General features: G+C 36.4%; 2 protein-coding genes across 2 annotated transcripts in view; both read right to left on the reverse strand.

The window, feature by feature from the left end:
* IPO11 (importin 11) overlaps window positions 1-13,079 on the reverse strand; it is a 131,774-nt gene that overhangs the window by 11,788 nt on the left and 106,907 nt on the right. The window lies entirely within an intron of this gene.
* On the reverse strand, window positions 1,737-9,619 carry LRRC70 (leucine rich repeat containing 70). The gene is given in 15 exon segments (XM_079787894.1): window positions 1,737-7,943; window positions 7,945-7,964; window positions 7,967-7,991; window positions 7,993-8,187; window positions 8,191-8,217; window positions 8,223-8,314; window positions 8,317-8,341; window positions 8,345-8,374; window positions 8,378-8,484; window positions 8,487-8,570; window positions 8,573-8,662; window positions 8,665-8,818; window positions 8,822-8,885; window positions 8,887-9,053; window positions 9,057-9,619. Coding segments are annotated over 15 exon segments (1,818 nt in total). The 5' UTR covers window positions 9,090-9,619; the 3' UTR covers window positions 1,737-7,238.

The raw sequence follows: 13,079 nt of genomic DNA on the forward strand, positions 1-13,079 counted from the left end.
TTTCTTTTGAAAAACACTTCAAGTATTTTGTTTCATATGTGTTATTGGAGTTATGAGTAATACTTTATTAGAATTCTTCTCGGTGTATCATCCTCTTATTGTCCTCTCATGCACATTCATTCAAATCCGTTGTCAAGTATAATGTGGAAAAGTGAAGGTAGCCAGAGAAACCATGTAATTTTATATTTCACTCAGTTCTTAACACCTCAAACCAGTGCTTAATTTAATAAGTGATATTTCACATTAACTAAGACATAGCAATTTAGTCCTGAAAAGATTAGCTAAATTCTATGCTTGCTTCTAAAATACAGTAAAAAAAAAAATGTGATTACTGAATATACTAGACAAAACTTAATACAGGAAGTGTACTTACACCAAAATACCAATTAATGTATAAAGAAAGATGTGATTAGAAAAAGTGGTCATATTATCCAGGCCAACCTTTCCTAATGAATAGCTCACCATAGTTAAGTTCATTCATTTTAGTCAACATTTTTGAGCCCACAAAATGTGTCAACCATCACTATAGCCTCGGGGATGATAAAGACGGCCACCCTCAGAGAACTCAGAAACTCAAGGAAGCTTAAAGTCTAGGGCACATAAGTTTGAATGCACATAGGGAAGTGTGTTGCACTTGTGAATGCTACCTTTGTATGAATTAGAGGGGGGAAACTGAGGAAAGCACTGTGGAAGCTAAGGAGCTGATTATGAACTAACTGTCTGTAGGAAGGACAAAGGAATTAAACAACAAATGAGATTTTCTTTCTTTGTTTTAAATCATTATGATATTCTGAATAGTTAACTGCCTTTCCTAGTTCTTATAGGTATTTCTGACTCATTAACTGTCACTTATCTGAAGTCAAGGAATCCTGTCACCTGGCTAGTGCTAAAGAAGCACTGGCCAATTATTATTCTCTAACTCTCATCTCTGGCCCCCAGAGACATGGGATCTTAGAATTTTCAAGTTAAGTCATCTTTCATTGATTGCATTAGGATAGATGCTCCTCCTAAAGAACCCCCAATTTTGATATAAACTTATTTTAATTTCACAATGTTAAATGGGATCCAACTGATTGTTTCCTTATTACTGAGGGCTTCAAGGAGGCAAATAGGTGCTTTCTGCTCCAGTCTCTTAAGTTTCATTCTTTCTCCTTGCTTTAAGAACTTTCAAGGGCGATCAAGAACCTCTGCAATCTCTATCAAACCCACCCCTGCAAAGGTACTTTGCATTACTCTTCCTTCCTGCTCTCAACCCGTTAAGTCAGCACCACCTGGATGTAAGAGTTCTGGACTCCATCTGCTTACTCCCCTCCTGCTCCTCCAGTGTTCTCCCTCCATTTCCTATTCACCTTCATTCACCCTTCCTTCGTGAGGCCTTCCCTGACCACTTTAACCCACTGTGAGCACTCTGTCCTTTGAATGTCCAGTAACCTAAAACCCCTGCACTATCCATTTGGCATGCAACTAATGTAGCATCTTTTATACTATCTTCTCCTAAAGGGCTTCTCCTAATGCCCTTTAATTTTTCATGCCTGCTCTCCCTAAGATTATAAGTAACATGAGGCAGAGCCTATATGTTATGTCAACATTTTTATGTTTCATAGATTACCATTATGCATAATGTGAACACTCAATAAATAATCATGGGAATTAATGATCCCCGAAGTCCTCGCTCATTTTCTTTTCAGAATGTTTTTACTTATTTCTTTTTTTAAATTACAAGCATGGGTAACTGAGTTGCAGATAACATATTACAGCTTATTACTCTACACTAGACATGAGGCAGAAAATGGAACAGAAAGTTAGCTGTGTTAGACTCTATTTCTGAAATTGTCATTTGAGAAAACGCAAGGAAAATTTAACACCACGGATAAGAGAAGAATGAATGTAAAGGAGGAGAATAAAAGTAAAATCGAAAAGGAAAAATATTAGTAACCAGAACATTTTCTTCCTTTTTACTTATCAAAAACTCTTTTCCTTTTCTTATTGTACATACTTGGCCGATATATTAATTTATCTGCATAGACACAAGTTACAAAGACACTACAGAAAGAAGACACGCCTTCTCAAAGATTTGCTAGTTTTGTTTTTTAAGTATGTGGTAAGTGATGTTACACACACACAAACATTAAATAAATAGGTGAGAACATGAAACACTGTGCTCAGTAAGGAAAGACATTTGATCTTTTAAAACAATTTCACGGTTTCAGTAATCTGTCTTTTCAGTCAAATGCACATTAATCTTGACTTAGTATTTCCTAAAGCTATGATATTTTAAGGCATTCTCTGGGTCTATAAAAACATCTATCTGTAAAGTATATGAATGGCAGAAACTTCATGCAAAATAATTTTTCCTTGCTTTATAAAAAGACGTACTTTAAGAAAATCCAACTTTTTTATTCTTATTTACCTCCCTTAAAAAAAAATGCAGGCTTAAAATTATTTCTGTCCTTTTGTATGATTATGATTCCAAACACAGGTGTTCAGAAAACAAAATGCCTTTAGAAAGATAAAGAAAAAATTTTAATCCCCAAGGGCACATATAAATGAAATATTCTAATATTCATTTGGCTACCCTAAATAAACAACTTAGATTGAATGTAAACAGGACTTTAGTTTCTTTCTTCTTGTCCAAGTTTTATTAGTATTTTTCTAGTGAGCATTTTACATTTCCATATTTATATAACTGATCCTTCATCATAAATTATGTGCCTTAAATTACTTCTCTGTGATGGATTTACATATTTCTATCACATCTCCATTCCCTTGGAGGTAGAAGGAAAACAGTCATGCAGAAAAAAAACAAGATTTTCAGTTACCTTTTCTGAACAGTTTCATAATATAAAATTGCTGATTTACAGTGTTTCATAGTAGAAGGCCCAAGAAAGAAAGAAATCACTTCAGAATTTTCTTTGATCTAACCAGACCATAATTACACTATCTGTACATCACACTTAATATTTGAAGTTACTCTCACATCATTATATCTTAAATATAGATCAGTGCAATTAGGGTAATTTAAGAAAATAAATTTTTTAAGCACTAAGAGCCACAATCAAATAAAATATCCTCTTACTTATACTTTTCTACTTATATTGTTTAATAGGATTTAGCAAAAAAACAAGTTTATTCAAAGAAAAATGGCAACAGAAGAAAGCCTTGATTTATCAGTCCTATTACAAAATTTCTACCATATCAGAGGCTACAAAAGTGGTGACATTTACACTAAAATTAGTTTGCTTTGTTTTTCCCCCACACATTAAATATTTTTCCAGGACCAAGACTGCAAATACTTTTGTCATTTAAATGGAAACATATATCCTTTCTACAGGGCAATTCTCTGCATGGTCATGGAAAAGCGCATTAATAAATCTAATACCCCTGACAAATACTGGAAAGGAAATGGAATAAAAAAATTCAGAGTGGAAATTCACTAAGTTATTTTAAAATGAAAACTGAGGGGGGGGGGGGGGCAATGGTAAGATATGTACACATATAATACCTTAATAAAAAAATTGGGGGAAAAAAAAAGTAAAATGAAAACTGAATTTTTTACACTCAACAATGATACTTACAAAGGCTTTTATATTAGAAACCATTCCCCTAAATAACTGTTTTTATTGTACATACACAAGGGAGAAAAGGTGATTATTAAGACAATGAAAAATAACTACAATTAACTATGAAAAGAAACTGCCATATTATGTGATTTTCAAGGGTAAGACTGCTTTAAGAAAGAAACATTGCCAAATGAAGACATATTAAGGTTCCACTAAAAAAGGAGGTGATCAAAGACTGTATGGAACTATTTGGGAAAAACATTCCATTGAAGAAACCCAAGAAATGCTTGTTTTGCATGTTTATAGAATTCACTTGACAGATTGGTTCTTGTTTTGTAAAAAAAAAAAAGTAAAAGAATTTATTAGGAATTTGGTAATTATGAGGTGGAGGTATATACTGAGTGGCCAGATTATTACGATCTCTGAACGCATAATAATCTGGCCACTCAGTGTATATACTATTTAATAAAAAGCTAATATGCAAATTGTCCCATCAACCAGGAGTTCGGCCAACCGCCCATGTCCCCTCGCCCTGGCCAGGCTGGCCGGACCCCACCCATGCACGAATTCATGCACCAGGCTTCTAATAGGCCCATTCAGAGGTCATAATAATCTAGCCATTCAGTGTATATTGGACATTGTTGAAAATAAAGCTATGCAATAAATAATTACAGGATAATCATGAATGTATATATACCTTCAGGACAAGTTTTGTAAAGCCGAGTGTGCTTATGTTATTAAAGTTATATGAAAAGGTTCTTGTGGCTTGGAGTTAAATTCCTGGGAAGTGCTGTATGTCACAAAGCTCAGACCAAAATGAAAATAATGTGCTCTGGAAAACAGTGTTACATGACCAATCTCAATACCAGATATCAAGCTGTATTACAAAGCCACTGTTCTCAAAACTGCCTGGACTGGCACAAGAACAGACATATAAAACAATGGAATAGAATAGAGAACCCAGATATCAACCCAAATCACTATGCTCAATTAGAATTTCACAAAGGAGGCAAGAACATACAATGGAGTTAAGACAGTCTCTTCAATAAATGGTGTTGGGAAAATTGGAGACATACATGCAAAAAAAATGAAACTAGACCACCATCTTACACCATACACAAAAATAAACTCAAAATAGATAAAGGACTTAAATGTAAGATGGGAAACCATAAAAATATTAGAGGAATCCACAGGCAGCAAAATCTCAGACATATGCCGAAGCATTATCTTCACCGATACAGATCCTAGGGCAATGGAAACTAAAGAAAAAATAAACAAGTGGGACTACATCAAAATAAAAAGCTTCTGTACAGCAAAAGAAACCATCAACAAAACAACAAGAAAGCCCACTGCATGGAAGAACATATTTGCCAATGTTATCACTGATAAGGGTTTAATCTCCAACATTTACAGGGAACTCATACAATTTAAGAAAAGGAAGATAAACAACCCAATAAAAAAATGGGCAACAGAGCTAAATAGATAGTTTGCAAAAGAGGACATAAGGAAGGCCAAGAGATATATGAAAACATGCTCAAAGTCATTAATCATCAGAGAGATGCAAATCAAAACGACAATGAGGTACCATCCCACACTTGTCAGAATGGCTATCATCAACAAATTGACAAATGACAAGTGCTGACAAGGATGCAGAGAAAAAGGAACCCTCGTGCACTGCTGGTGGGAATGCAGACTGGTGCAGCCACTGTGGAGAACAGTACGGAGTTTCCTCAAAAACTAAAAAATGGAACTCCCATTTGACCCAGTGATCCCACTTCTAGGAACATATCCAAAGAAACTAGAAACTCCAATCAGAAAGGATACATGCACCCCTATGTTCATAGCAGCACAATTTACCATAGCTAAGATTTGGAAACAGCCTAAGTGCCCATCAGCAGATGAGTGGTTTAAAAAACTGTGGTAATCTATACAATGGAATACTATGCTGCTGTAAAAAGGAATTCTTACCATTTGCAACAGCATGGATGGACCTGGAGAGCATTATGCTAAGCAAAATAAGCCAGTCGGAGAAAGATAAATATTACATAATCTCACTCATTTGTGGAATATAATGAACAACATAAACTGATGAACAAAAACAGACCCTAAGAAAGAGAAACATCTATCAGACCGTCAAACCTCAGAGGGAAGGTAGGGAAGGCTAGGGGTGAGGGGGAGAGATCAAGCAAAGGACTTGTATGCATGCATATAAGCCTAACCAATGGACACAGACACCAGGGGGGTGAGGGCATGAGTGTGTGTGTGTGTGGGGGGGGGAGACAATGGGGGGATAAAGACACTATACCTGTGCTTCTGATCAACTGTCTACAAATCAGAGGTTCCCACGACACCCTCCTTGAGTTCCATTAATTTGCTAGAGCAGCTCAAAGAAATACTTAGGTTTATCAGTTTATTAAAGAATATTAATGAACATCCAGATAAAGATATACATAGAACAAGGTCTGAGAGGATCATAAGTGCAAAGTATTTTCTATTGTTTCACTGGTCCCCATTCTAGAAGACTCGGAAACAGTGCTTAAGGAGGCTTTCATAGATGAAAAGAGATGAATGAAGATAAGGGGTTTTGAAAGCCAAAACATGAGGAAACTACATCACAACATAAAAATTTTTGCTCCATGAGATCTCAAACAAAATATAAAGAAAATGGCCGAAACCGGTTTGGCTCAGTGGATAGAGCATCAGACCTGCGGATTGAAGGGTCCCAGGTTCGATTCCGGTCAGGGGCACGTGCCTTGGTTGCGGGCACATCCCCAGTGAGGGGTGTGCAGGAGGCAGCTGATCGATGTTTCTCTCTCATCGATGTTTCTAACTTTCTATCTCTCTCCTTCCTCTCTGTAAAAAATCAATAAAATATATATATATATATATATATATATATATATATATGTAAAGAAAATGTAAACTGTAAGTAAGTATTGTATAGTAACCACGTGTTCCCTCCTCTAGATTTTAAGCTCTAGCAAGAATAGGAATTGTGCTTATGTTTTTCACAATTATAACTTTAGCACCTAAGCAGCAGTGTGGCATGAAATTAAGAGCATGGGCTTTAGAGTCAGACAGACCTAGAAAGTGTCAAAAGCTGTGAGAATGTGGGAGTTTCTCAAACTCACTCTGCCTAGGTTTCCTGATCTGTCAAATGTAGACAGCACTACCTTACAAGTCATTTTTAAAAAAATAAGTTTTTACTGATTTCAGAGAGAGGAAGGGAGATGGAGAGAGGGATAGAAACATCAATGATGGGAATCATTGAGCAGCTGCCTCCTGCACGCCCCCTACTGGGGATCGAGCCCGTAACCTAGCATGTGCCCTGACAGGGAATTGAACCAGGACCTCCTGGTTCATGGGTTGATACTCAACCACTGAGCTACACCAGCCAGGCCTTACAAGGCTTTTTAAAAGATTAAATGTAGTATCTCAAGTATTTAGTAGAGTGCTTGGTACAGAAAAATGTTAGCTATTATTAATACTTAATACAGTGCTTATCAAAGAAAATATTTGCTGAATACGATATTCACAAGTTATTAAAAACATTATTTATTAATGCTAAGCTCATGTAATTCATTATATATCCAAATAAAGTTTATAATTCTACATGGAAGCTTCAGTTTTATCCATGTCCATGGCACTAAAGTTTCTTACAGCCACTATTTAGTTGAATTATAAAGCAGAATGTTCAAAGAGAATGACCTGTGCCTCATTTTCAGGAACAGTTTGTTTATGAAGTTGAATCTGCTCCAAACCAGGGCTTTCGAGAGAATTTTGGCAAGTGTTACAAACTGAGGCAGTTACATTATACCTTGCAGACTGATAAAAGCTGTAATATTCAAGTCTATTTTCCCCTGAGTTTTCTGGTGTCTTTAGTTTTTGTTTAAATTGAACAACTTTGTAGATCAAAAACACGATTAAAATACAAGCTAAGATAAAAAAAGCTAGCAAAATGTCAAAAGCCTCATTTAACCTTTCAACTTCTTGTGTACAAATTAGAGATGTCTTCCCTGACACAGAAGCAGCATCAATTGGTAGAGCGCTGGTTTTTTCCAAATTCAAGTTAACAGAAGAAGCAAGCTGTAATTTCACAGGTAACACTGCAGTAGCCTCTAGTGGATTAGCAAAGGTATTATTCTCTTGAAAAAATCTACTGGAAGGTGAACTTTGTTCCCCGATAGAAATGTTCTCGGTGTTTTCCAAATGTTTCCCATTTGTGGTTACTTTATGCCAGGCCATCATTAATGCAGCAGTCTTGTGATGAATATGAAGAGATTTTATAGCCCAAGCTCTGGTTACATTTGTCGAAGATGTATCGCAATCTGTACAGTCAGTCCACTTAATATAATGCAATGCTCTGCCACGCATGGATGGGGGGGTTCTGACAATAGATGTTTAGGTAATGGCTGAAGATGCTAGCCAGTTAGTTGCGAAGGCCCAATAGTTTGCTGTTACATTTCCAAGGATTAGAATTTGCCTGAAGATGAGTCAATGAAGACAATGGCTTAAGGACCCTTGGATGTAAGTCTGTAAGATTATTAAATGACAGATTAAGGATCTTCAAATATGCTCCCATGTTCTTAACTGTATCGTTATCAATGCTGATTATTCTACTTCTAATTTAGTTAAGGTAAATTAAAATTTTTAACATCTAAATGTGTCAAAATTTAAATTTTCTAAATCATTATGACTTAAGATCAAATGTTTAAGATTGTTAAGTCCATTAAACCCATCCCTAGTAATGTTTTAATTCTTGAATTTTTCAGAAGCAAATATTACAAGTTGACAAGTCCTTTAAATGCAAAGGACTATATTGCTTTTATGAGACAAAGTCTTTTAAGGCTCTTAAGTACTTCAAAAGCATCTGATAGTACTTGTGCTAAATTATTACCTTCTAGGTACAAATAATACAAGTTCCAAGATGTTGAAAGCCTGTGTCTGATATCCTCAAAATGTTATTGTTAGATAAATCAATTATCCGAAGAGCAATCATGCCAACAAAGTACCACTCCCAAGGAGATTGAGGTGATTTCTTTGCAGATTTAAGTACTGAACAGAAACTAGATCATTAAATATTCCTCTTGGAACAAAGGATATTGATTACACTGTAAATATAAATTACAAAGACTGGAAAGCCCCTCAAATATTCCAGGATCCAGATGTTTCATAAAATTATTATTTAGATATAGAAAATAGAGGTGCCTCAAATGAACAAAGGCTTCTGGATATACACACACAATGCCAGCATTATTCTAATATAATGCTACAAGAGAATGAAGCCCTGTTAATTCACTTTTATTTATATGAATTAAGTTATTTCAGCCAGTACAGAAAAACTGTAATTTCAGAAAAATTCCTAGGAATACTTGAAAGGCCTACATCATGGCAGTTAATTTGTCTCCTAGTGCAGAGCTGGCAAACAGACACACAAGCAAGTATCTCCTTATGGATTAATAATGCAAGATTACAGGTAACAAGAAGAAAGGGTCATAGGCAAGGCAGAGAAAAATGTAATCTACACATAGCCTTGTTCTTGATTTTTCTGTTTCTATCAGAATGGGCTATGAGAAGGTAAAACTTTAAATCATAAAAATGTTCTTAAAATGAAAGCTTTATAATACCAGAAATTCTGTATTCTATTTTATTTTTATTTAGAAGCAACCAATAATACTAAATACACATAAGTTATACTACAATGATAGCATAAAATAATGAGTTTGGAATATGTTCTAGGGTTATTAGCACATCAATACCATTAGCACATTAATCCACTGACAAAATGATAACTCAAATTTAATGAACTGCAAAATAAAATATTTGCTAAGTTCATTTAAAATATTATAATTGACTATAACAAAAGTGACAAATGATGATGCAGGAATAAATGGTCTTTGGATATAATATGTCCCTTTATCAACTTAAAGTCTAATATCAACTAAATAACATTATAAACTATAAAAATACAAATTCATTATAAGACAATTAAACTCTATTGAAACTACCGTTTTTCACAAACCAAATTATTTTTTTGTTTCAGCTAAAAGTTTATATTAAATAAAGTCTTACCAAGAATAGGACATTCATATTATTAACACTCGGTTGATTCAGGTAAAGTTTTTCTTCCTAAATCTGTAGAGAGAAATTTCTAAACTCCATTTCTTTCTGTGGCACCACTGACCTCCACCCTTCCAACTTTTTTTTCTTTTAAAGTCACAGTTTGCTCAGGAAACACCACTCTTCACATTAGTTCCTCCACAGTCAGTGTGTAAAACAGAGGTTGCCATGGATACAGGAAACTGAGAGACAGGAAGTAAGTTTATCTGTTTCAAAAGTATTGTTGAAAGGAAATCTCAGGAACTTATTTTTCAGAATGCAGTTAATTTGAGTTTTCCTAATGCACACAGCTAAATACTGCATAATTTAAAAAAATAAGTATTTTTAAAAGAAAAAACTTGAAAATTTAAAATTTTCAGAATGAGCAAATACTGTATACATCAACAACAGATAGCTATTGAGTGGAAAAAGCATGTTAAAATAAGATGAAATAGAGTAATATAATTTTCGTGAATATTTAAATGCATAAAATATTTATCTTGTTTTGAATACATATTAGAAATTTCAACTTTGTTTTATTCCTTAAAAAACAGGTAGTACCTGGCCAGCATAGCTGAGTGATTGAGCATCAACCTATGAACCAGGAGGTCACGGTTCGATTCCCCGTCCGGGCACATGCCTGGGTTACAGGCTCAATCTCCCATGTGGGGTGTGCAATGACTCTCTCTCATCACTGTTTCTATCTCTCTCTCCCTCTCCCTTCCTCTCTGAAGTCAATAAAAATAAATATATTAAAAAAAGGTAGCAAAATAAACAAGCAATTTAGAATAATGAACACAAATGTTATAGTATTCTCTATGTTCTGTTTTAATTTTTCCAAAGAAAACATGGGGATATAATAAATAATGAATACTACTGATTAGTGCCTTAATACAAAGATGTCACAAAATGGGTTTACAGTTGTTAAGTATGCAAAACATAGTTTATTCTTGTATTATTATTTAGAAATTATTGCATGGTTTTCCATACAAACAACTGTAAACCTACTTTTGCTCCACCCTACATATTAAAGGTACATGCCATACAGTGTATAATGATATCAAGGTGCATTCCAAATTACTGACAAAAGTTATCTTTTTGGGGAGAAAAACTGGGGAGAGTGAAAGAAGCCCTTAAATGACATTTTACTTCATATACATCTGAATAAATTTTGAATCTTTTAGGATTAAGTGTGTACATATTTTAATTCTCCCACAAGGATATTTTTTCAGTGACTTTAGAGAAAGAGGAAGGGGGAGAGAGAAAGAATGATGTGAGAGAGAAATATTGATCAGCCACCTCCCACATGCACGCCCTATGCCCCATCAAGAATCCAATCTGCAACCTTTTGATGTATGAGGCAATGCTCCAACCAACTGAGCCATCTGACAAGGGCTATAATGTAATATTTTAAGGCAAGGATTTAAAGAACTGACTATTAATTTTTTATAATATATATTATTTAGTCATAATTTTCCAAAAAGCTGATTGCTTAGGTTTTCTAATTCTGACTTTTATTAATCTTACCAATATTCTAACAATACACTTAAAATATCAGTGATAATATATAATTGTACACTAAAATTCCCCTTTCAATAGTAAAGCAGCTTTACTTCACATCAAGATAACAATTACTTCAGATAACAATATGAATTATTTCCATATTAAGTACTTTGTATAATACCAAGCACTATCTTTCTATGACAATAAAACACACACACAGAGGTACGTACTGGATAACAGGTCTTTATCAAATGATCTACAATTCTCACAAATATCCTTTGTGACTGGCTATTGTTTTTTAATTGCATCATACAACTTATATATATGGGGTTCAGGACATCCTACCCCAAAATGTAGCAACATAGAATATTTTAAGCTAAAGAATTTTAAGAAAATAGCAGAAACAAAAAGGTCTCTCTCTGACCCTCTAATTCCCAGATACACCCCCATACCCTCTGCCCTACACCCCTGAAAGAGATTATAAAACTTTCATGTGAGAGGTGCCCGCCCTATATTGGGAAGAAAGGAGCATCTTGATCGCCAAAGATAAAAGGATTCTGGCCAGAACCCAAAAAAAAGGTCTTACCCAATTTCTTCCACTTTAGTACACTTACTTAGCTCATACCCTTTGCCCTTTTATCTTTCTACAACTTTGCATCCACTCTGCATCAAACCCACAAAAACACAGAGGTTTAACAATTTCTCCTGGTCTTCATTTCCTTATTAAGAAGCTAGTATCATGTAAAACAAATTAAATTTGTACGCTTTTTTTCCCAAATCTGCACAGGTTAATCAATCCATTCCACTAATAGTCAAAAGTCTTTGTGTCAAGTTAAGAGTCCCAAAGGTGAGTAATGGTGCAACAACAATCAGCTAAAAAATGTACCTACCACAATCAGATACCACATCACAACCACTAACATCCTATATAATAAAAATGTAATATGCAAATTGACCATCACTCTAACACACAAGATGGCCGCCCAGATGTGGACACAAGATGACTGCCACAAGATGGCCAGCAGGGGAGGGAAGTTGAGAGGGATCAGGCCTGCAAGGGAAGGCAGTTGGGGGCAATCAGGCCTGTAGGGGAGGGCAGTTAGGGTGACTGGGCTGGCAAAGGAGGGCAATTAGGGGAGACCAGGCCTGCATGGGAGAGCAGTTGGGGGTGACCAGGCCTGCAGGGGAGGGCAGTTGGGGACAACCAGGCTGGCAGGGGAAGGCAGTTAGGGGTGACCAGGCCTGCAGGGAAGGGCAGTTGGGGGTGACCAGGCCAGCAGGGGAGGGCAGTTGGGGACGACCAGGCTGGCAGGGGAGGGCAGTTAGGGGTGACTGGGCCTGCAGGGGAGGGCAGTTGGAGGCGACCAGGCTGGCAGGGGAGGGCAGTTAGAGGCGACCAGGCTGGCAAGGGAGGACAGTTAGGGGTGACCGGGCCAGCAGGGGAGAGCAATTGGGGGCGACCAGGCCTGCAGGGAAGGGCAGTTGGGGGCAACCAGGCTGGCAGGGGAGGGCAGTTGGGGGCAACCGGGCCGGCAGGGTAGCAGTTAGGCGTCGATCGGGTTGGCAAGGGAGTGGTTAGGGGGTGATCAGGCTGGCAGACAGAAGCAATCAGGGGCAATCAGGCAGGCAGGCAGGCAAGCTGGTGAGAGCCAGCAGTCCCAGATTGTAGAGGGTGCAGGCTGGGCTGAGGGACAACCCCTGCCCACCCCAGTGCACAAATTTCATGCATCGGGCCTCAAGTAGCTATAATAATAAAGAAAAAATACAAGTATTGACAAAGTCATAGAGAAATTAGAACCATTATGAAAGACAATCTGGCAGTTCCTCAAGGGGTAAAATAGAGTCATCATATGACCCAGCAATACCCAAGAGAAAGGAAAACACACATCTAAATGAAAACTTATACACAAATAATAG

Source organism: Cnephaeus nilssonii, assembly GCF_951640355.1.
Source record: "Cnephaeus nilssonii genome assembly, chromosome: 2".
In the NCBI taxonomy this organism is placed as follows: domain Eukaryota; kingdom Metazoa; phylum Chordata; class Mammalia; order Chiroptera; family Vespertilionidae; genus Cnephaeus; species Cnephaeus nilssonii.